At 39.9% G+C, this 24,739-nt stretch overlaps 4 protein-coding genes and 1 long non-coding RNA gene across 14 annotated transcripts; 4 read left to right on the forward strand and 1 right to left on the reverse strand.

Annotated features, from left to right (window-relative positions):
• The first annotated feature begins 76 nt into the window (after positions 1-76).
• On the forward strand, positions 77-16,021 carry LOC148766048 (uncharacterized). 8 transcript variants are annotated; one of them, XR_016028991.1, is made up of 5 exons: positions 77-180; positions 11,078-11,923; positions 12,732-12,881; positions 13,130-13,297; positions 15,153-16,021. XR_016028991.1 is itself a non-coding variant. In XM_088811436.1 (3 exons), the coding sequence occupies exon 2, from the start codon at positions 11,135-11,137 to the stop codon at positions 11,909-11,911; it is 777 nt and encodes a 258-aa protein (XP_088667562.1). In that variant the 5' UTR covers positions 141-180; positions 11,078-11,134; the 3' UTR covers positions 11,912-11,923; positions 12,345-13,489. The 8 variants fall into 8 exon arrangements, 3 of the variants coding, with proteins under 3 accessions (XP_088667561.1, XP_088667562.1, XP_088667563.1); XR_016028989.1 differs by having other exon boundaries at positions 111-180; positions 11,078-12,881; XR_016028988.1 differs by lacking the exon at positions 15,153-16,021 and having other exon boundaries at positions 141-180; positions 12,345-12,881; positions 13,130-13,489.
• On the reverse strand, positions 5,704-8,654 carry LOC148766049 (uncharacterized). The gene is made up of 2 exons (XM_088812077.1): positions 8,172-8,654; positions 5,704-8,086 (listed from the first exon to the last, which is right to left on the reverse strand). Exons 1-2 carry the CDS (start codon positions 8,430-8,432, stop codon positions 7,490-7,492), a joined length of 858 nt encoding a protein of 285 aa, XP_088668203.1. The 5' UTR covers positions 8,433-8,654; the 3' UTR covers positions 5,704-7,489.
• On the forward strand, positions 14,933-17,284 carry LOC105968557 (uncharacterized). The gene is made up of 4 exons (XM_088811438.1): positions 14,933-15,792; positions 16,229-16,312; positions 16,950-17,039; positions 17,141-17,284. Exon 1 carries the CDS (start codon positions 15,004-15,006, stop codon positions 15,778-15,780), a length of 777 nt encoding a protein of 258 aa, XP_088667564.1. The 5' UTR covers positions 14,933-15,003; the 3' UTR covers positions 15,781-15,792; positions 16,229-16,312; positions 16,950-17,039; positions 17,141-17,284.
• Positions 17,151-21,741, forward strand: LOC105968563 (protein S40-6). Of its 2 annotated transcripts, none has more exons than XM_088811439.1 (2): positions 17,151-17,278; positions 20,981-21,741. In XM_088811439.1, exon 2 carries the CDS (start codon positions 20,999-21,001, stop codon positions 21,473-21,475), a length of 477 nt encoding a protein of 158 aa, XP_088667565.1. In that variant the 5' UTR covers positions 17,151-17,278; positions 20,981-20,998; the 3' UTR covers positions 21,476-21,741. The 2 variants fall into 2 exon arrangements, with proteins under 2 accessions (XP_088667565.1, XP_088667566.1); XM_088811440.1 differs by lacking the exon at positions 17,151-17,278 and adding an exon at positions 20,349-20,534.
• An 816-nt stretch (positions 21,742-22,557) lies between these two features.
• Positions 22,558-24,396, forward strand: LOC105968505 (uncharacterized). Of its 2 annotated transcripts, none has more exons than XR_016028992.1 (2): positions 22,558-22,757; positions 23,002-24,396. It is a non-coding gene; the product is annotated as an uncharacterized LOC105968505 (long non-coding RNA). The 2 variants fall into 2 exon arrangements; XR_001173752.2 differs by having other exon boundaries at positions 23,478-24,396.
• The last annotated feature ends 343 nt before the right edge of the window (positions 24,397-24,739 follow it).

Genomic DNA, 24,739 nt, shown 5'->3' on the forward strand with positions numbered 1-24,739 from the left:
TGCCCTAAAATAAAATTATTTGATATTGATTTATTTCCTAAAAGGAAATATTATATTGATTTAATTTTATTTACTTGGAGGTAAATAGTAAATATAGGAATACTAGTTGTATACAAAATAGGAAACAAGTTTATATAAGTAATCGGAGTATATTATATTTAGGGGCTAGGGTTTATGTTCGTCTCTGATATACCTATTGGCCCAGCCCAATAGCCCACATTTACTGGACCACAGGCCCAACTTAATAGTTATTTCTACAGAGGCCCAATCAAACCCAAATAAGGTTGGGCCCGATAAATTGTCTCGACCCAATCAATAAAGTATAAATAGAACTTAAATTCATCGAATGAAGGTACGTTATTATTATTCAATCAATTCTTCTTGAGAAATTCTCTCTACAATTACCAACTATCTTCACGTCTGACTTGAGCGTCGGAGGGGTTTCCGCCGGATCAACCCCCGGCTTAGATTATGTGTTTTCTGTTCGCAGGACCCTAGAGCAAATTAAAGTTCTTAGGACTATCTAGCTCGTGAGCACGTGACCTACTTTGCTCTCCCAGCTTCAACACATTAGGTGATTTATTTTTTACGTCATCATTTTGGCGCCGTCTGTGGGAATGCAGACCAGATCACGTAGCCAGCAAGATCCTCCTGAGTCCACTCGGAGAGAGAATGACACAGCTAACAACCTCCCAGTTCGAGGAGGCTCTGGCTTGCCACCTCCTCCACGTGCTCCGGATCCACCACGTGAGGTTCAGGTGATTCCCCCTCGGGATCCACCACTCGCCGATCCTCCACTACAGGCTCCACCTCTACCTGCTTCTCGAACGGTTCAAATAACCGAGGAGGCACTCCAACGAATGATAACAGAAGTTTCTACTCGCGCCGCCACTGATGCGGTGGCGCAATATATCGCCACGATGGCAGCAAATGCTCCCCCCGCGATCCCAGCTAACGCTCCCCCCGTGATCCCAGCTAATGCTCCACCCGCAATGCCACCCAGGGTGCAGCAACCGGCCCAGAACAATGACGATCGGATAAGTGTATCCTCATCCACTTCAGATCCAAGATCCCGGATGCAGCTATCTACCAATCACAGGGAGCCACAACCCAGACAACAACGCCACCATTCGCTCCAACGGGGTGATGCGTCTCTACGAAGAGCTCATCTCTTTAATGAAGGGGAAGACGAGATAAATAGTAGAGTATCTCGCCAAAACCAGTTCCCCAGATTGAACAATCCAATTGACGGAAGAGCGCCAGTCCCAACAAGGCGCAGTCCTTTCACCCTAAACATCCTCAACGAGGTATTGCCTCAAGGAGTGAAAGTATCGGGCTTACCTCAGTTCGAAGGAACTACCGACCCGCAGGAACACATAGAGAAGTTCCACGCTATGGCAGACCTATATGGCCCGACAGATGCAGCAATGTGCAAGATGTTTCGCACCACTCTATCCAAGAGAGCCATGAATTGGTTCAACGCTCTGCCCACAGGATCAATTGACACTTTCGCTCAATTGTCATTGCGTTTCACCAACCAATTCGCCATCAATAAGCAATATGCTAAAACTCCAGCACATCTCTTCTCTATCGTACAGAGAGACAATGAAACACTCCGCAACTACATCAGGCGTTTTGTGGAGGCTGTTCATGAAGTTCCCAGTGTAGGACAAGATATGCTCTCAGGGATTATGCAGCAAAACCTGAAGTCGGGTAGGTTCAAAGAATCTATCGCAGGAAGACCTCCTGGCAACTTAGATGAGCTGTTAAATCGAGCTGAAAAATACATACGCATAGAGGAAGCTTCTGCCAATGCTCCTCCCAAGAGGAAGAGAGAAGATGAACGCCCGGATATTAGGAGACGAGATGATCGACGTCCTCCACCCCCGCCTCAAGGCCAATCATCTTCAACTTATAATCGATTCACTCCACTCAATACTCGTCTCACTGAAATACTTCATGTGATTGAACAAAAAGGTCTGGCAGAGCCTCCACGCCCAATGCAACCCAATGCAAAACGAGAAAAATCGGATCGCTATTGTCGATTCCACAAAGATAAAGGGCATACTACCGAGGAATGTGCGCAACTCAAATTGGCGATTGAGAGGTTGATCAAGCAAGGCCACTTGAGCGAATACATTGATAAGCCTCGAAATAAGCGCCGCGATGATCTTCCACGCCGAGATAACAATAGAGATCAACAGCAACGACGAGAGGAGGGAGGTCATCGGCGCGACCCAGATAACAATGATAACCAACCCACCCGAGGAATCATCTCTTTTATCTCCGGAGGACCGGCAGGTGGCGACTCACAAAATGCGAGACGCACCCTCGCTCGATCAGCACGTATGAATCAAGAACATGCTTCTCCATCCGCATCCGTCTATCAAATACGAAGACCTGATCATGGCATAGTCTTCAACTCCTCGGACCTTGAACGTCCAGATGAAGATCATGTCGATGCGTTAGTGATAACAGCAACGGTGGCCAATTTCATAGTTAAAAAGATATTAGTGGACGGTGGGAGCTCAGCCGACATTATGTATCTCCACACATTCAAGCAGCTAGGCATAGACAACGCACGGTTCAGTCCCATCACTACACCACTGAAAGGATTCACGGGAGAAGGTGTTTTATCCATGGGGGAAGTAGAGTTACCCATCTCCTTAGGGGAAGATCCTTGTCGAGTGACGAAAATGATAAAATTCCTTATCGTCGACAAACCATCCCCTTATAACATCATCGTGGGAAGGCCCGCGATCCATACATTCAAGTCTGTGCCTTCATCTTACCACCAAAAGTGGAAATTCCCCACTCCTTACGGGATGGGAGAGGTACTTGGAGATAGGCGTCTCGCTCGAGAATGTTATGCAAGAGCTCTACGTGAACCATCTAAGAGACCTATTCCTCTAGGGAAAGGAGACGACACCCCGAGACAAGATAAGCGAAAATGGGTCAACGCAGTCATCGAAGCTGATAAAGAAATCCTAATCAGTGTACCCGACGACACCGCCAAGCTAGCCGCGGTTGAAGAGCTCAAATCAGTAGAACTCATACCCGGAGATAATTCTAAGCTTCTCCGCATTGGCTCTGATCTAGATCAAGAAGTGGAGAATCAGCTAGTTAACTTCCTTAGGCAAAATGGAGACGTATTTGCTTGGAAAGCTCAAGATCTAACGGGAATTCCTCCGAAAGTAGCATTGCATCGACTAAACGTTGACAAAAGATTGAAACCGGTCAAGCAACGTAAAAGGACTTTCGGTCCTGAGCGCAACAAACATATCAAAGAGGAAGTGGCAAAACTCTTAGAGGCAGGCCACATTAGATCGGTTCAGTATCCCGAGTGGTTATCCAATGTGGTATTAGTACCTAAACCCGGAGGCAAGTGGAGGCTATGTGTAGACTTCACCGACCTCAACAAGGCATGCCCGAAGGATCCATTTCCCTTACCAAGGATCGACCAGCTCATAGACTCAACCTCAGGGTGCGAACTTCTCAGCTTCCTTGATGCATATCAAGGATACAACCAAATATTGCTCGCCCCAGAAGATCAAGAGAGAGCTAGTTTCATTACTGACCAAGGCATCTATTGCTATCGAGTTATGCCGTTCGGTCTCAAGAATGCAGGAGCTACTTACCAACGCCTGGTGAACACGATGTTCGCGGACTTGATTGGTAAGAACATGGAAGTGTACATTGATGACATGCTTGTCAAGAGTATTAAAGTCGCGGATCACCTAACCGATTTAAGTCAATGCTTCTCCATCTTACGTAAATACAAGATGAAGCTCAATCCCCTAAAATGTTCTTTTGGAGTTCGAGGCGGAAAATTCTTAGGATATATGATATCACAACGGGGAATTGAAGCCAACCCAGCAAAGATTGAAGCTATCACCTCCATGGCCCCTCCCACATAGATTAAGAAGGTCCAACAACTTAATGGTTGTTTGGCAGCTCTAAACCGATTTATATCCCGATCGGCTGATAAGGGTCTTCCTTTCTTCAAGATACTAAGAGGTGGGAAAAAGTTTGAGTGGAATGAAGATTGTCAAAGAGCTTTCACAGAATTGAAAGCATATCTCACTTCCCCACCTCTACTAACGAAGCCCCAGCCGGGAGATACTCTTTTCCTATACTTGGCCATTTCTGCTGATGCCATTAGCGCAGTGCTCATTCGGGATGGTGAAAAAGGTCACCAACCGATATATTACATAAGCCGAGCTCTCCAAGGCCCAGAGCACCGTTACACCAATATGGAGAAACTTGCTCTCGCGCTCATCAATGCAGCCAGAAAGTTACGTCCGTACTTCCAGTCGCACCAGGTGATAGTTCTCACCAACTATCCCCTTAAACAAATATTGAGAAGTCCCGAGACTTCCGGACGATTAGCTAAATGGGCTATAGAGCTAAGTGAATATGGGGTTGAGTTCAAACCACGCCCAGCCATCAAAGCTCAAATCCTAGCAGACTTTGTATTAGAGATGACTACATCGGAAGAGAGCACATCCATACCCACTTGGGCCATCAATGTTGATGGATCATCTACCGCTACAGGAGGAGGCGCGGGTATTGTACTAACAAGCCCAGATGGCGATGAATTCGAGTATGCTAAACGGTTTGATTTCAAAGCCTCTAATAACGAAGCCGAATATGAAGCTTTGATCGCTGGTATCCGCCTCGCTTTAGCAGCTGGAGCTCGCAAACTCATAGTACACAGCGACTCCCAGTTGGTGGTCAACCAAGTCCTTGGGAACTATGAAGCCAAAGAAGAATCCATGGCAAAGTACCTTGCTCTTGCACTTACCCTCCTCTCAAAATTGGATAGCTACGAGATAAAGCAAGTACCACGAGCCAACAATATTGATGCAGACAAGTTGGCTAGACTTGGTAGTTCCATGGCAAGCATTGGAAGCCGGAAAATCACCCTCCTCACGGCTTCCCAACCAGAAATAGTCTCCACCGACGGAGTGAATTGCGCTGAAGAGAGCGAACCCTGTTGGATCACCCCCATTACAAACTATCTCAAAAGCGGGGAACTTCCGACTGACATCGCCCAAGCGAAGAAAATAAAGGTAAGGGCAGCCCGTTTCCTAATGATAGGTGAAGATCTCTACAAGCGAGGGTTCTCCTCCCCCTATCTTAAATGCCTTAACCCATCAGCAGCAGACTATGTGCTTCGGGAAGTACATGAAGGCATTTGTGGTAATCATTTAAGTGGAAGAAACTTAGCTCTCAAAATATTGAGACAAGGTTACTATTGGCCCACCATGCATGAAGATGCGAAAAAACTAGTGCAGAGATGCAAGCCTTGCCAAGAACACGCTAACATCCTTCATCTCCCCGCAGCATTGATGCAACCGATTGACAGTCCCATACCTTTCGCTCAATGGGGAGTTGACTTGGTCGGTCCTTTTCCACCAGCAACAGGAGGACGCAAGTTCCTCATTGTAGCTGTAGATTACTTCACCAAGTGGGTAGAAGCAGAACCTTTAGCTCGCATTCGAGAAGAAGATGTCATCCAATTCCTTTGGAAAAACATTGCGTGCCGCTTCGGCATTCCCCGTTCCATTATTTCGGACAATGGAACACAATTTTGTGGAGACAAAGTCAAGAGTTGGTGCCTTGGCTTATCTATTAAGCAATTCTTCACTTCGGTGGCAAACCCCCAAGCAAATAGTCAAACTGAAGTAACCAATCGCACGATACTTCAACATCTCAAGACAAGGCTTGGAAGTGCCAAGGGAAAGTGGGTTGAAGAATTACCCAATGCTCTGTGGGCATATCGAACAACCCCACGAACAGCAACAGGAGAATCTCCATTTAACCTAGCTTTTGGAACAGAGGCTGTAGCACCCGTAGAGATTGGCGAACCCTCTTGGAGAGTCATCAATTATTCACCAGAGGAGAATGAAGAAGCAATGAGGGCTAACCTCGATCTCGTCGACGAGCTAAGAGAGATTGCATCCATCAGACAGCAAATGTACAAGAGTCGCATGGCGAAAGTTTATAACTCCAAAGTCCGCCCTCGCTCTTTCCAAGTAGGAGATTTAGTTCTCCGCAAAGCCGAAGCCTCACGCCCAATCGGTAAACTCGACCCGAAGTGGGAAGGACCATATAAAATCACACAAGTGATTAACAATGGAGCATATCGTCTCGAGAACCTCGACGGACACCCTATACCCAGAACCTGGAATATAGGGAATCTCAAAAGGTTCTACGCTTGAGGTATACATCCATCTTAAATCAAATTTGTTTAAGTTTACATCTACATCTTCCTCATACGAAAGTCGCCTTGCAGGCTTCACAACCTTCCACGTCTCTCTTCATGCAAAAATGTCTCTAAAAGCTCGAGAAGGGACTCCATAACGAGGTGTGTAAACATCCCTCCCAAACTGGGGGGCTAGTGATATTATCTACATCAACCTTCCATAACACGTCTCATCATCTTCTTACAGATTAAGAGCCAATTACGAGAGGATGCTTACCGACCACCATTCACCCAAAGAGAGAAGATACTCTGTACTATCTCACTAAGGGTAACACCACTTTTACTAAGTCATATCACAAGCACATTAGTGGGTCTCTATACTAAACAATAACGCCATCTCCTTTGACAGGCAGGGTCGCGCAGCAATCCACCGCAACTCATGAGTTGTTCTCATATCTCGGAATGCGAGGAACAGAAAAAGTCCCAATATTGAGTACGTGATCCCAAATACGCATCACTCCAACTTATGAAACTATTAAGTCTTCAATACAAGTACTTGAATTTTTTTTTACCCCGATACTTTTCAGGCAAAGAGACACCAAAAGACAGTAGACATACTACCCTACACCAAGCACGGATGAGCACAAGGAAGACGTGGAAGAAGAATAAAATCTCTTATAGTCACATAGATTACTTTTCAATAGTTCGATTTATTTGTTTTTTACGAGTTATTTCCCTTCGCCTCACGGAAGCTTATGACAATTCGCATTTCTTATTAATGATTAAATCAAGTTTTTACTTTACTCTCAAAGTTATTGTTCATATACTACTTAACCGTTACGACGGGTTCATCTCACTTCAACCCTAAAAACACTTAGAGAAATTAAGATAGTCCATATAGCCTGGCCAGCTGGATTATCTGCGTCTCTCTATTTTGATTTTCAGGGTCCTCATGCTTAAAACGTGGCCATGGACTAAATAATACTCCGACCTACGAGGTCCAAAATAAAGGGCACGATCCCAAAAAATTATAAAAAAAAATCTTGAGAGACTGATCCCCTCATCAAGAATATCTCGAACAATGCTATATGCAAAACATTAGTGCGAAATCAATGAATAAAAAGAAACAATAACTTTGATAGCAAAATCAACGTCTCAAGGTGCAAACAAATACCAAGTCATGAAGCATGCAAAAATACTAGTGGACATACCCACTTAATAAAAATAAAAATAAAAAACCAAGTCTTCTTCTAAGGAAAATAAAAACAACATCACACCAAACTACACTTTCCGAGCAGAAGTAGCTTCGGTAGTTCGATCATCTGCTTCCGCATCCGAGGCAATTTCAGTACACTCGACATCAATATCCTCCCCATCATCAGGAATGTCCTCCTCCATACCTCGAATAATCTTCTCGTCAATTCCTCCAACCTTGCGTAAGTACTGACGACACGTCCTAACCAAAGGAGCATAAACCCCAGCTATTGCTCGATCTTCGATCATAGCTCGACAGATATCACTCTTCTGAAAGCGACGTTCCCCTTCTAACATAACCGATTCCTTATAAGCTGCTCCAGCCGAAGAAGCCAAAAACCTCTTCCCCGTAAACTTCTCGGCATCATACTTCTCCTTCAGCTCGTCATAGCACCGATCTAATTTCATCAGTTCAATTTTACTCGCCTCGGTCTCGCTCCTACTAATCTCCAATTCATCGGTCCTCTGAATGAGCAGAGTCTCGGCCACCTCTAGTTTGGTTTCCGCAGCCTCCAATTGAGCCTTTAGCTCTTTCTCCCTTGCCTCCCAACCAGCACGCTCCTCATCATGGGTCTTTTCGACTTGCTCCTCCTGCTCCACTAGATACCTCCACGTAGCTATAAGCTATATCAAAATTCAAACAGAAAATATTAGAGTATGGAGACTTATAATCTAAAACGAAAACATATTAAATTAAACAAATATTTACCCGACACATGTCTCCGCCAGCCAACGAAAGCATATGAGCACGACCTTTACCCGACATCCGACTTCGGTCATACTCCCCAACGAAACCCTCAGTCTTCTTCAGCGCGATAGTATGATCGGTCGTATCCCAAAAAGAATCCTTCCCCTCTCGGTTCACCCCATACGTGAACAAGCATTTGCCTGCACCCCCTGGAGGCACATGAGAAACCTCAGGATCCACTCGAGGCCGTTTCGGTGCAGGCACATACTCGATCTCAACCATCTCATCCTTCCCATTATTAACCGATCGATCCAACTCATCCCCCTCAACATTATGATCACGATCATCTCCGCTTGCATGCGGAGCCTCCACGCGGGTCACTTCGCGCGATTTGCTACTACTTGATTTCGCTTGCTTCAAAGGATCCCTCTTCGCTTGCTTTTTCGCACCTCCAGTAGCTTTCTTCCGAAGAGCCGCAAAATCAATACACCCATCTAAAAAAAAAAAAAAAAAAAAAAAAAAAATTTATTAGAATGGCAGAGACAACACAAAATAAGGCACAAATGCATAAAACATGTAGACTACACGCAACGGTGTAGGCGCCCGACCCTTTGGAATAAGACAACTCGGATCGAACTCCAAAGCACACAACCCCGACTCCTTAATACGTTTCTTCATATTCTTCATTATCTTAAAAGATTCGCATACCGGATTCCAAACAAGCGGAACATCAGACGTCGGAGCCCTTACATAAAAAAATAAAGTACTCCATTTATCCCACTTCAAGCCAATACTCTTCAAAAATCTGAAAGGAACCCGAGGATGTGTGCAGAAGAAGGGTAAATCACTTGAACGATGTAGGGTAAACAAGGCCTTGAACATCTCAACACTAATCGGTAATCCTACTTCGATCATTCTTTGTCGAAAAGCTTCGAACGTGAGAATCACGTTCGGAGTTAATTGACTATATCCTATCCGAAATTCCTCACATACATTCAAAAGAGTGGAGTGAGGCACAATCTGCGAGGAACATGTCAAATATGCGACGTATTGGGTGTGGAACCCTACGGGGGGTGCATACAATCGTTCACCTTTTTTAGGTAAGAGCATCTCAATATTCCTCGGAGCCCCAACTAGCTGACGGAGAATACCGAATTGAGATTCGGTTAACGAAGTATCATAATCCACCAAACTCAAATTAAGTGGTTTTATTTTCTTCCCTTTATTTTTATCTATAATGACATCTTCTCGTGGAATATCATCACCATCTCCCGCATCTCCATCCGGATTTACATCACTCTCGGATCCCTCGGATCCCTCCGACTCCTTAGAAGAACTCGACTTAAGCGATTCTTCACTATCACTCCCAAAGTCCACAAATTGAGACCTAAGACGTCTCCTACTAGTACCAACATCATCACTAATATTAGGAATATCAACATTTGATGCCAAAAAATCACCCGGAGAAGACACGAGTTGACGCTCCTCGAAAACGGCCGAAAAAGACCCCTCCACGCGCCCGCACGCGCCCGCAGACGCGCCCCCACGCGCAGCGGACGCGCCGGACGCGCGTCCACGCGCCCCAGACCCCACCCCCTCCCGCGCGTCGCGCGGGTACCCCCCCTCCCGCGCGTCGCGCGGGTACCCCCCACCCCCCCGCGCGACGCGCCCAGCACCACCCCCCCTACCCCTCTCCTTCTCTCTCTCTCTCTCCTCCCTACCCCTACCCCTACCAACCCCACCTACCTCCTCCTTCTCTCTCTCTCTCTCCTCCCTACCCCCACCAACCCCACTACCACCCACCCCAGCCCAATTAACCACTCTCTCTCCACTCCGGGCTCCGTGTCCGGCTTCACCTCCACACACAGATCGCGCGGCTCCACTTCGCGCGGAGCCGAGTCGCGCGGCTCCCCTCACATCTTCGAGCCGTGCGGCTTCGTCTACTGGTTCTGCAGCAATTTCTCCGGATAAACCTAATCGCGTGCAATCGGTACGCGCGATTTCTTTCTCCGGTGCAATTTTTTTACCAGAACTCGACCCAATTACCTTCCCTACGGTTCCAAAGGTCATCTCGGTTTCTACAATCGGCTTTCGCAGGATAATTTTCAACTGTTTCGCCTTCACCGTTTGGGACATATAAATCCTTCTATCTGAGGATCTTCTCACCCCAGAGAATATATTATTTTCTACAACGGAGTATATGGTGCAAAATATGTTACGGAGATATATAAAATAACAAATATTATTACTCACCCATATTTATTCGACGTGGTAATTGATACTCCTCTCTCCTGCTTTCAAAAGGAATTACCTACTCCTACGCACAAATTTATATTTAAAGCACTTTAAATATGAATCCGCTCACCGATGGGACAACAAAAATAATAATAAAATTTTATTATTATCCTCACCTCAACGACACAAACAAGTATTTGAAATCCAATTCTACTCTCGACACGATCCGGCACCTCTCTCCAATTCGCTCCCACATCGATTCGAGAGTGGGGGGCTTAATGATATACCTATTGGCCCAGCCCAATAGCCCACATTTACTGGACCACAGGCCCAACTTAATAGTTATTTCTACAGAGGCCCAATCAAACCCAAATAAGGTTGGGCCCGATAAATTGTCTCGACCCAATCAATAAAGTATAAATAGAACTTAAATTCATCGAATGAAGGTACGTTATTATTATTCAATCAATTCTTCTTGAGAAATTCTCTCTACAATTACCAACTATCTTCACGTCTGACTTGAGCGTCGGAGGGGTTTCCGCCGGATCAACCCCCGGCTTAGATTATGTGTTTTCTGTTCGCAGGACCCTAGAGCAAATTAAAGTTCTTAGGACTATCTAGCTCGTGAGCACGTGACCTACTTTGCTCTCCCAGCTTCAACACATTAGGTGATTTATTTTTTACGTCATCAGTCTCCATTCAATCGATATAACCAACTAATCGTAATCTCCGATCAAGCTAATTGAGAGATGGATAGCAGTCGAAGGGGATATGAATATCGTCATCGTTTTTGTACGGATGGCGATATAGTTTCAGATGATATACTTTCAATATTCAATTACGATCACATAAAAACCTTGTTCTTGTTTGAGCTCAGAACAAATTTTATATTGAAAAGGATTGATGTTGAAGACGAAGAAGAGATTATCGCTTCCGAGAGGCTCGTAATCTGCCATGTTCACTTTATGAAATGGTGGATATTGAAAACCTATTTGGGTGACAGACTGGAAGAATACTGGATGCCTGACGATGAAATTGAAAATTTGCTTGTTGGCGCCGCCAATTTTGCAGACGAAAGAGCTGCCGTTCCCGGCCGCCGCCGTGATATTCCGGTGGCTGTGGCCGTCGACGTGTTGACGGTGCAGCAGGATGGGGAACTGCTCAGCGCTGCGGTGAGTAGGGCAATTAGGCCGGAGTTTATGTACCCGTTGGAGCTGTGGCCACGTCCTCCGGTGGCTGTGACGCAGCGGCAAGATGTCTGCCGCCCGCTCAAGAGTTTCCTGTGGTCACTAAAAAAGATTCGTGTGACTGATGTTGAGGAGGGATTGCGTGTGATGGAGGAGTGCAATATTTGCCTGAATAGTCCGACGATCGGGGATCGGATATCGTTGATCCCAAACTGCGGTCATGCTTTTCATAATCATTGTCTTGTCAAATGGTTGACGTGGGCCGAAACCTGCCCCGTGTGCCGTTGTGAAGCACATCCGTATCGTCCAACAAATCCCCATTACATGTTTGGACCTTGAAACTGGGAATTGGTAAATGTCCTGTTTTTCATTTATTTATTGTGTTCAAATTTCCGTTTTATTTTGTGTTCAAATTATGCAGCTCATACAAACTGTAATTAGTATTAAGTTGGTTTAGTTAGATTAGCTGTTTAGACTTTAGAGTTGAGGAGTAGTTACTTATAACACATTATCAGTTTATGTATCTATTCATATAACATGCTTTGTATGCTATCTCTCCTCCATAGAAAGAGCTGGAATCTATCTCTACTTGTTAACTTTACTTTTCATTCTTCAAAACTTCGATTAAATAAATATCAGTTTGTGTTACTCATATATGCGCAATACAATAAGATCAAGCAAATTGTTGTTTAATCATCTTGAATGTGTACCGACGGAAAAGGTTCATGTAGTGCTTTTGCGACAACTTACATCATTATCTAACATATCAAAGTGAATGGATAAATGGAAAAGACGAAAGTCCTTCGTAATTGCGGGTGCTGAAATGGAATAGGGGAAGAATTGGTTTGTGTGACATTTTAGTCTCATCTGTCATTATATTTCCATTTATTTTAATTGATCACATTTCATCCGTATGGGTTTTGATGCGTATATATATTCTCCATTTGTTCCTAATTTTATAAGTTGTGACATTAATTCTTTAATGAATTTGAAAATTGACAAAGGCGGGATGCATTTCCTGAACAATATATTTTCATCTCAAAGGGACAAGTACACCTCTGACACCTTTATATACATCTCCAACACTCCCTTCTCTCTCTCTCTCTCCTCCCTTTTATTTTGCTGTAATTATGTAGGTGTAAGTATCGTGTATGTATAGGTGGGTGGCTCGTGGTTGAGTTTTATCTCTGTGAAGAGATTGTGGGGAATAATGTTCTTTGGCTTGTGTTCAACTCCGAAGCAATTCTATTCACTACCCGATCCGCAACTCTCAACCTTCTTCTGTGCAACACCATAAATTATCATGACGGTAACGAATCTTCTTCTTCGTTTTTTTAGTGATTTTTTTCGTTATAATGTGTTTGCAATTCTCTTCGCTCCTGGAATTTATTGTTTCGCCGAATTGGGATGAGAATTGCTCGGTTTGGGAGCATAAGCATGAAATAGCGCTTGCAATGTGTGAGATTTAGGAGATATTTGTTTTCTGGACAATAGTTTGTATTATATATAAATTTTATATGGTGAGTTAACTTACATAATATGTATTATTATTGTTAGAGCAATACCCGCATGACATGATGGAAGGGAGTGGTTTGATACGTTATGCAAGCGTGTAATGGAGCAAGATTGGTCTTGGAATCGACCCGCTCTTGACTACTTGGAGCTCTACCATTCTGCTCGCAAATGAGAGAACTGAAGATCAAATCAAGAAACGACTTTGTACAGGTTTTTATTGCTAGCTCCAGACCTCCTTTTTTTTATATCATTTTGAAATAAAATATATACACCAATAGCTGTAGATTGATAATTGTCTCTTTGTTTTGATCCATCTAGTTTACATTAATTATAATGTATGATATGGAATTTTTTTTGGGAGTAAAATTAGTATTGAAGAGAGATAATTTATTCATTCCTCACTAATGCTTAAAACTGTATTATATGCCTAGGTGTCACTAATGATTTCAATAGTATGTAATTAACAGCATATTCCATTGGTGCTTCACATCCCTTTTTTTAAACTAAAATAAAATAAAGTAAAATAAGAACATCATTTTTCGATGCCATTACATTAGTGACTGTATCTCCCACTGGGTTTGTTCGATGCCATTTTTTATATTCACTTTTCATTGAGATTGTGCCACAGCTGTTCACAGTCCTCCCCTGCATTTCATCTCGTCTCATTTTCGCATGCATATTGTATATATGCTTAAGTACGTAGTCATCTCCGGATTTGTCTTTCTCAAACGATCCAAAAATTCCTTCAACTTTACGTGACACTCCTTGTCAACACTCTTGTTATTTCATTCTCTCCTTCAGTCAAACGACCGGTCTGAGTATTTCCTTCGGAGTGTGTCTTTGATGATATAATGCCGACCGATGAGCCATACATAACATAGAAATCACATAAATCACACTTGGAAAGGGTCGACAATTAGTTATTAGTTAGAGCAGCGGGTGCTGTAGCAAAATTTACCCTTTAATCGAATGGGACAACCACACTTTTTTGTCCCCGTCGATCTGAACTATTGAACATGGGTGAAACATAAAAAAATGAATCGAATCACATAATTCAAATGTCTCCAAATCAACAGTTTCATCTATGTTTTCATCCTATTTACAAAATCTATAAAAATATAACAATAATTTTTCTTTTTGACCGAAAATATATAAAAAAGAAAAAAAATCTTTTTGACCGAAAATATTTAAAAAAGAAAATTATATAACAAGCTTGTGGATGTGCTTTTATTTTTTTCCTTTACTGATTTCGGTTTGAATTGGAATGCAAATAAATCTAGCCCTATGTGCTTATTATTCAACTGCCCAAAAAATAAAATTATTTGATATATTTCTTTTATATATAACTGGAACACGATCAATTATATTGATTTATTCCCTAAAAAGAAATATTGTATTGATTTAATTGAAACATCTATAAATTAATACACTCGTAACTAGCAAAATTCTATTAATTTAACGAAATATTAAATTATTGAACTAATAATTTAGTAGGTTTTTTTATCGAGTCGGAATCAGAAAAAACTATTATACAAACGAGATTATTAATTTATTGAGTATTTATTTATCGATGTTCTACTGTCTATATACAAGTACTACTAGCAAAATTCTATTAATTTAACGAAATATTAAATTATTGAACTAATAATTTAGTAGGTTTTTATCGAGTTGGGATCAGAAAAAACTATTATTTAAACGAGGTTATTTATTTATCGAGTATTTATTTATCGAGGTTCTACTATATATACACTATACGTACTACTTTTTTTTTTTGGTAGGTAAATAGTAAATACGAATACTAGTTGTATACAAACTTGGAAACAACTTTATATAAGTAACCGGGGTATTTTAAATTTAGGGGTTAGGGTTTATGTTCGTCTCCATTCAATCGATATACCAACTAATCGTAATCTCCGATGGATAGCCGTCGACGGGAATATGAATATCGTCATCGTTTTTGGACGGATGACGATATAGTTTCAGATGTTATACTTTCAATATTTAATTACGATCACATAAAAACCTTGTTCGTGTTTGAGCTCAGAACAAATTTTATATTGAAAAGGATTGATGTTGAAGACGAAGAGATCATCGCTTCCGAGAGCCACGTAATCTGCTATGTCCATTATATGAAATGGTGGAAATTGAGAACCTATTTGGCTGACAGGCTGGAAGAATACTGCATGCCTGAGGATGAAATTGAAAATTTGCTTGTCGCCGCCGCCAATTTTGCAGTGGAAAGAGCTGCCGTTCCCGGCCGCCGCCGTGAGATTCCGGTGGTTGTGGCCGTCGACGTGTTGACGGTGCAGCAGGATGGGGAACTGCTCAGCGCTGCGGTGAGTAGGGCAATTAGGCCGGAGTTTATGTACCCGTTGGAGCTGTGGCCGAATCCTCCGGTGGCTGTGACGCAGCGGCAAGATGTGTGCCGCCCGCTCAAGAGTTTTTTGTGGTCACTAGAAAAGATTCGTGTGAATGATGTTGAGGAGGGATTGGGAGTGATGGAGGAGTGCCATATTTGTCTGAATAGTCCGACGATCGGGGAGTGGATATCGTTGATCCCAAACTGCGGTCATGCTTTTCATAATCATTGTCTTGTTAAATGGTTGACATGCGGTAACACCTGCCCCCTGTGCCGCTGTGAAGCACATCCATATCGTCCAACAACAGATCCCTATTACATGCTTGGACCTTGAAACTGGGAATCGGTAAATGTCCTGTTTTTCATTTATTTATTGGGTTCAAATTTCCATTTTATTTTGGGTTCAAATTATGCAGCTCATACAAACTGTAAGTAGTATTAAGTAGGGTTAGTTAGATTAGCTGTTTAGAGTTGAGGAATAGTTACTTAAAACACATTATCAGTTTATGTATCTATTCATATAACATTCTTTTTACGCTATCTCTCTTCCATATAAAGAGCTGGAATCTATCTCTACTTGTTAACTTTACTTTTCATTCTTCAAAAGTTTGATTAAATAAATATTAGTTTGTGTTACTCATATATGTGCAATACAATAAGATCAAGCAAATTGTTGTTTAATTATCTTGAAAGTGTACTTACCAAAAGGGTTGATTGCGATGTTGCACTACAACAATGTAGTGTTTTTGCTACAATTTACGTCATTATCTAACATATCACAGTAAATGGACAAATGGAAAAGACGAAAGTCCTTCGAAACTGCGGGTGCTGAAATGGAATAGAGGAAGAATTGGTTTGTGTGACAGGTTTGTCGCACCTGTCATTATATTCCCATTTATTTTAGTTGATCACATTTCATCCGCATGGGTTATGATGCGTATATATTCTCCATTGTTTCTAATTTTATAAGTTGTGACATTTATTTGTTTAAGGAATTTGAAAATTGACAGAAGCAGGATGCATTGCCTGAAAAATATATTTCCTTTTATACATAATAATATATTTTCATCTCAAAGGGAGAAGCACACCTCTCACACCTTTATATACATCTCCAACAGTCCTCTCTCTCTCTCTCTCTCTCTCTCTCTCTCTCTCTCTCTCTCTCTCTCTCTCTCTCTCTCTCTCTCTCTCTCCTTTTTATTTTGCTGTAATTCTTTAGGTGTAAGTATCGTGTATGTATAGGTGGGTGGCTCATGATTTATTTTTATCTCTGTGAAGAGATTGTGGGGAATGTTCTTTGCTGTTTGTTCAACTCCCAAGTAATTTTATTCACTACCCGATCCGCAACTCTCAACCTTCTTCTGTGCGATAATTCCAAGTTAACTTTTTGTCTCCTTCTTTACCGTTTCTGGTGTCTGTGCAACTGCTACCATAAATTATCGTGCGGTACAAATCTTCTTCTTCGTTTTTTTAGTGATTTTTTTTGTTATTATGTGTTTGCAGTTCTCTTCTCTTCTGGAATTTATTGTTCGCCGAATTGCGATGAGAATTGTTCGGTTTGGGAGCATAAGCATGAAATAGCGCCTGCAATGTGTGAGATTTAGGAGATATTTGTTTTCTGGACAATAGTTTGCGTATTATATATAAATTTTATATGGTGAGTTAACTTACATAATATGTATTGTTATTGTTAGAGCAATATCTGCATGGTATGATGGAAGGGAGTGGTTTGATTCGTTATGCAAAGCGTGTAATGGAGCGAGATTGGTCTTGGAATCGACCATTCTGCTCGCAAACGAGAGAAGATTAAATCAAGAAACGACTTTGTACAGGTTTTTATTGCTAGCTCCAGACCTCTTTTTTTTTTTTTAAATAGTTTTGCATATTCATTATTTGAAAGCCTTGAATATCCTTAGTGATGAGAAATAAAGGGTTGGTCCCCATAATTGGCTAAATTATTTCTGAAGGCATAACCATAACTTTAGTTACTAAAGAAGCCCTAATAACCATATAAATTGCTTTAATCTTAGGTTGTCACTAAAGCTATTGTAATAAAGATGGTGATTGGTTGTGACAAGATGATGGGATTTAGGAAGCATATTTAGTGAAGTTTTAAGTGCCCAATGAAAAGATGGATGAGTAAATAAACCAGTGGGTGTAAATCAAATCAAACTTAACCCCATTTTGGATTGTTTGATAAAGGATGATTTGATTTGCTGACTTTGCCCTATTAAGAATATCTTACTTGGACACCACTTCTTGAAAACTTTTTATCTTCAAACCTTTTTTTTTTTTTTTTTTTTTTTCTTTAAGTTAATGCATTCAATATCTCTATGATTACTCTAATTGCTTTTTTAAACTAGAAATTTGGATTTATTATATATATATATAACAATTATATTTCCTAAAGTTTGTACACTTTCATTTTCATATTAGAAATTTAGAAATCGTAACTTTAGTATATAACCCCACACTTCAACTTTGCTCCACATTAGTTCTTTCACATCCACCTTTTTCTTTTCCTCCTAAAAGGGGCTAAACTTTAAAATTAAAAAGATAAAGACGAAAGAGAGGGGAAGATCGACGAGTTGTAAATGAATTGAATCGATTTCAATGTATTTGGGTTTGATTTTACTATTGTTCGACGTCCATTCAAAGATTGCAGAGAGGGAGGGAGAGAAAATAAATAGATAGTATTTAACTCAAGGAATTCACAAGATTACATAACCTTGACCGAACGGGATGTGATAAGTTACCGACCTTCCACTAACTTGGACTCTCATAAATACACAATTGGACTTCTATTATTTGGGCCATAAGAGCGAGCAACTCCAACAGATGTGGTAAATGCTAAATTTTAGCAAATTTTACAATTTTTGTAGAAAATTAGAGCTCTAGCAGCTGTGGTATATTATGAATTTGGCTTGTCAAATATGAAACACCAAGATAATGAAATGGCAAAATCACTTTTATCACAAAATCAAATCATAGTACAATTGCACAAGTTCCCATCTCTAAATTCACCATCTTTTTTTCCAGAAAATATAACATCAAAATATAATTATTTAATTGAAATTGAAATTATTATTATTTTAAATAAAAAATATATTTTTTAATTATATCATCAAACATATGAAATATAATAATAAAATGTAAAATTATGTATTAAAAAGTATATTGGATTGAGTAGTGATGTCAAAAGTGATGTGTTAAAATATAAACAACCACTGTTGGAGTGAGTCAGAAAAAGTGGTGAGCCAAACACTGTTCATTATATATAATTTGATAAGAAGTGATAAATTTTAGCACAACTGCTGGAATTTCTCTAAAACACAACTACTACTAAACTCAATTGGGATGTAACCAATTCTAAACAAAACGAATATGAATTGAGTTCAAGTGGAGGTTCATAGTTCATCAAATAGAAAGTCTACTTTAATTTTGAGAACGCACGAGTCGGACTTCATACGGGTTTTTAGCAGCAAACTAATTTCGGATCGGTTCCGATACAAAATAAAAATGTAATGCTGTCTTATACACTTGCATTAAAGCCTAGTAATTCATTGACAATAATATTTGGCATTGCCCAATATTTGGGGCACTGAATCAACCTGCCATTGAAACTTTCATTAGTATTATCTTTCGGCATTCCCCTATGCTCAATACTATATAGTTAATGCTTTGCTTTCACTATCTTTTCCCTCAACTAAAGATAACATTTAATAATAATAATACTTTATTTTAATATTATTTGATGTCACCACATTGTCGACATGATTATCATATGACCCCAACAATCACCATCTTTTCTTAATCATCATTAAAATCATACAGTATTTGAATATATATATATAGAAAAAATAATCATAGTAGGAAAAGACAAAGTTGACCCTTAAATAGTATATTCATACTGTTTAGTCCCTATCCCCCTAAAGGCAATTCTGCATCTTCTGAATTGAATTGAGATGACCTCTCATCCTACTCCACAATCATTCACCCCCACCCCCACCCCCCGCCCCCCCCCCCCCTACCCCACCCCTAGGCTAGGGAATTATCCCTAATGCCAAAACAGAAGCCACAGTGAGTTTCACTGTCTTTTTTATTTTATTTAATAAAGCTGTGTGGATTTTGGCAGAGCAATAAATCCCAAATCCCAGGAGGGAGTGACATTCAAGAATGAAATAATTATATATATATACTTACTATATACAAATAATAAATTTAAATAATAATACTGTAATACACATACACACACACATAAATTAAATGTAAAAGAATAAAAACACACACCACAAAACCTCAATGTGTGTGTGTGTGTGTGACTGTGCATCACCCAACCAATTGCTTTTACTCCATTAGCACCTTCTCCTATGCACTCTCTCTCTCTCTCTCAATAAAGTTTTTTTTTTTTTTTAAATCCCTTTTTCTGTGATGGTATGTACAATGGAGAGTTCAATTACTTGACTGTTGTCACAAGTTATGGATAAGGCTACAGTAAACAGTGAGGTTGGCAACAGCCAGTAGTTTTTTTGCCACGTTGCCCAATCAAAATCCATCCTTTCAAGAATCAAGACTCTGTACAAATTCCCATATACATATTTATGTATTTACACAGATATACAGGGCGTATACATTTTACACACAATACATACATACACCCATAGATTTATTTAACTGAAAAAACAAAAACCCTAATTCAGCCTTCTCTTTTCTTTAACCAAAAGTGGTAAAAAAAAATGGAATCTTGAAATTTTGGTTTTTCTTTTCGGGTGGTTTCAGAGAGTAGTCCAAAGGAGTGACTCTTTCTTTCATCTCTCTTTCACAACTTTCTGGGGGCGTTTTGGACTTTTCCCCCTTACCAGAAATAAAACAACCCACCTTTTTTTTTCATTTTTTTTTCAGACAAGAGTGAAAATGAGTGCAGACTGAGATTTTCTCAAGTGAAATAAACAAAAGAAAGTCCCATCATTTTTTTTTCCTGCTTGGAGGTCGGGTCGGGCCGGGTCGATCCGAATAAAGGGTTTAAGAGAAAGCCCACACATCTCTCTGGATTTTGTCCTTTTCCCATCTGCTGCATCTGCTGCTGCTGTAAGAGACTTGTTTTTTTTTTTTTTTTTTTTTCAGTCCTTTTGATATCTGTAATTTCATTTGGAAGTTTGCAGCATATCACACAAATTCTGCAGCCTTTCTTTTTTTTTTCTTTTTTAATTTTTTTTCCAGAGTTCCAATTAGAGATAAACTGAGAAAATAAAAAAGCTTGTTCTTTTATGGAGTCATTTTAAACCATAGGCGTGGTAGATTCTTGATTTTATTCTCTTACACATATATACACATACATACATACATACATCAGAACCCCATTTTAGTCTTTTTAATCCCCCCTTGAACACCTCATCATTTTTCTATCCAACCCCCCTTTAATACAATTTTCCTCCTGTCTATATATTTATTACAAGATTTTTTTTCGGGGTTTTGAGGTGTTTGGATATCGAGTTTTCTTTCTCTCTCTCTCTCACATCACACCCCTTTTTCAGCCCTTACAAGTTTTCGGAATGATGGCGGCGCCGGCGCCATTCGACGGCGGCGATGACTTTCAAGAAGAAGATATCTGGGCTGTGATAAAGCCCAGTGATCATCAGTTCTCCTCCAAAACAAGAAAGAATTTTTCCGGTTCTTCTTCTCCGTCGTCTGCATGGCGCTTCTCCGACACCTCAAGAGGCATACCGAGATCCACCTCCGCCGGCATCGGCCCACATCCTCAGCAGTCGTCAGCTCCGGTCAACGTCCCCGACTGGTCAAAGATTCTGAAGAAGCCGGCGCCGGTCAAAAGAAACCCACGCGCCGACGACGACGACGACGACGAAGATGATGAAACGAGAGTCCCACCACACGAGTACTTGGCGAGGAGATTGGCGAGCACGCAGATTGCTTCGTACTCAATGTGTGAAGGTGTTGGAAGAACTCTCAAAGGAAGAGATCTTAGCAATCTCAGGAACGCCATTTTAACCAAGACTGGTTTTCTTGAATAAATTAATCATTTTATTAATTATTATTGCATGATCATCACCACCTTTTAGCATTTTTATATTTAATTTAATTTTGGGGTTTTGTGTGTGTGTGTGTGTGTGTGTGTGGATGGTCCTTTGTGTAGTAGTAGTAAATGGAGTGTGGATCGAACCAAGACCGAAAAATCTTGGTTGTCAGAACTCCCCTTTTTGGGCTTCTTTTAGGTAGTACTATTATTATTTTATTATTATTATTATTATTATTAAATCCAATTAGTGGCAGCCTCTCAGATTTTGTATTCCAACATCATTTTCTATTTTCTTCATTTTATTATTATATAATGTTAAATTAATTAATATCTCTGTTGTGTTTTTTCATATATATTATTTTTCCAATTCTCGTGTCAATAAATTCAGATAACTTTAGTTGACCCTTATCCATTGGATTGAAAATAGAATCATTTAATAGTTGGTTAGATATTCACATGTAACGCATGCTTTCAAATTGGCCTATGTGACATTGATACTTCTTCCTTTTTTTTCCTAAATTTTCATTTTCTTTATTTATTTTCGTTTGAACACTATCTAACACAAACCTTGACCTTTCCGAAAATCGTAATTTCAAACATAAATTTTATTGATCGGCATAATCTTATTTTGTCGCGTACAAATTAACAATTAACGTAGATGTGCTCTCGAAAGTTGGAACTTCAAATTTTATTGGCTGGCGTAATTTGTTCGTTGTCGAGATCCCAACTAACGAACTTGTCCTCTTAACGTAATATTGACGTGCATAACTTTTATTCGTCGTAATTTCAACTGACTGGTGAACATAAGTTATGAAAGTCAAAATTAAAATAAAAATACATTTTATTAGAAAGTTATAAGTTATATATATATATATATATAAATTATACTTTTTTAAATATCCCAAAAAGGCAATTATTAAAATTGAGAAAAAGAAATGAAAATATGAATTATGGGAAGATATTAAGAGTTAAAAACTAAACAACATTTTTGGAAAGGCCCAAACGCTTAACCGCTAGTGGGCCATCAATCTTAGCCCAATCTTACTGCAAAACATTTTCTCCAAACGGCGTCGCATTATTCATTCGTTTTAATTTTCCTTTATTTATTACTTTTTGCTGATAGATTGGAGCTACCAATCACCCACAACACTCAGTTTCAAAATAATTTCTTCAGATTTCTGTTTCTTACTTCGTCAAATTGATTTCGAGCTTACCCGGGATGACAATGAAAATGGCGCGCTATGAAGAACTTAGGATTGCATTGGGCAATTTGTCAGGTATTGAGTATGTTCGATTTCTGTTTTTGATTTAGGTCTTACATTTCCTTTACTTTGGGGTTACTGCTAATTAAATCTATGAATTTTGCCCTTGTATGTGATATTGTGATTAATTTCTAAGTTATTTGTTAATGATCTCCTGAACTGGCTTTCTCTACCCCCAATTTTATGCTATATACAGTAGAATTCTTAGTCGTTAGCATCGATTTTCGATTATTTAGTTATCTTTTCGTAAAATTTCTAGGTTAAAAAGCTCGACGAAACGCTGAAATGTTCGGTCGATGCGAATGCTGTTGAATGCTATATGATCTTCTCGGCAGAGGATTTGCTTTCAAGCGGATAGAGTTATGATGCTGCTACGGTTTTTGTCATTAGCATCGATCTTCCATCGGGTTTAAATTAGCATCGATTTTCAGTTATGTAGTTATCTTTTCGTAAATTTCGAGGTAAAAAAGCTCGACCAAAATGCTGAAGTGTTCGGTCGATGCAAATGCTGTTGAATGCTATGATCTTCTATGCCGAGAATTTGCTTTCAAGCATATAAAGTTATGATGCTGCTACATTAGTATACAAAGATTAAGTAGTCAATTTCAAACTATCACTGCTTTGTTGCTGAAATCTATGAAGAATTGGAGAGAAGAAAAAATTAAAGTTTAATGACAATCTACGAAATGTTTTGTCATTGTGCCTCACCACTTTATTGTACATTTTTTTTTGCAGCAATGTTGAATCGGTTGAGATTGATTCGGGAGACGATGTTGATGATGAAGTGGAGCTTCAAGCTTCTATACACCATGCGCCAAGTCTTCCACTAACGTCGTATGCCCGCGGATAAGGGCTGGGAAATACGGTACGTTCTTGAAAATTTATTAATTATCATGCTTCATTTAAAATTTTTAGTCTCCATATATGATGTTCCATAAAATCAATCAAATAAAAACAGACAAAAAATATACGATGATGGATTAGTGAAGAATGCTTCGTTAGTGAATAAGAAGCCCCGTCTAAATCATCTGCAGAGTTCATTTAGTAATTTACAACACACTTAACTCTTTTTTTTTTTATGAAATTTCTTAATAGTAATTGTTCTAACATGGAAACACTTATCTGCTCTTTGGAAATGGCATTAATGACGGGCTAGAAAAAAACGATGGGACTCTTGCACCTACCGGCTACCCCCACACTTATTCAAGAAAGTAGGAAAACTTTTAGGTAGAGGTAAGTAAATGCAACGTGACAAATTCTAACATAAAGATTTCTTGAATCACCGTCTGAAACTAATCCCTTGAAATAATTTGAGTAAATAAAACAACAGTTAGAGACATTTTGTATACATAGCTTGGTATAAGAGTAATCTTTTATACTATAATTATCATATACACAGACATAAGAACATCTATTTGCAGTTCCATCTGATGGTTTAGATGTTTTCGACTTTTCGTTTACCTGTTAATTTTTTCGTCATCTTTTCCAAAGAGTAGAGAATGGATATGAAGGTGCATATCACAATAGTAAGTGATATTGGCACGGCTCAATCAAATAACCGAGCTCTTGCTATATACAGAGCAACGGCTTTCTAATTGAACCGCACCAATATCTCATACCTTGCCTCGAGTAAAGAGACAAAAAAAATAAAAAATTAATAAATAAATAAATAGATGAATGGAAGAACCACCTCAGTGTAGAGTACACTGCTTCATGAGAGCAGAATGGAATATATACAACTGTTGTGAAGAAGATTGCATAGTGCTTGAAGAATGTAGTGCTGTATCAGGATTATAAGCAATTTATATAACAGAGATATAGAGATAGAAGAACTGAGGGGTGGGGGTGGGGGTAGTGGGTAGGGGTGGGGGTATGGGGGGTGGGGGGGGGGGGGGGGTGGAGTTGATATACATAAGCAGGCATTGAATATGCCCAACAACCCAACAACAAAAAGGAGAGTATATTTACTCAAAAGCTATGTAACGATGAAAAAGCTC

This window comes from Erythranthe guttata, chromosome 13, assembly GCF_056151865.1.
Source record: "Erythranthe guttata isolate IM_541 chromosome 13, IM_541, whole genome shotgun sequence".
In the NCBI taxonomy this organism is placed as follows: Eukaryota; Viridiplantae; Streptophyta; class Magnoliopsida; order Lamiales; family Phrymaceae; genus Erythranthe; species Erythranthe guttata.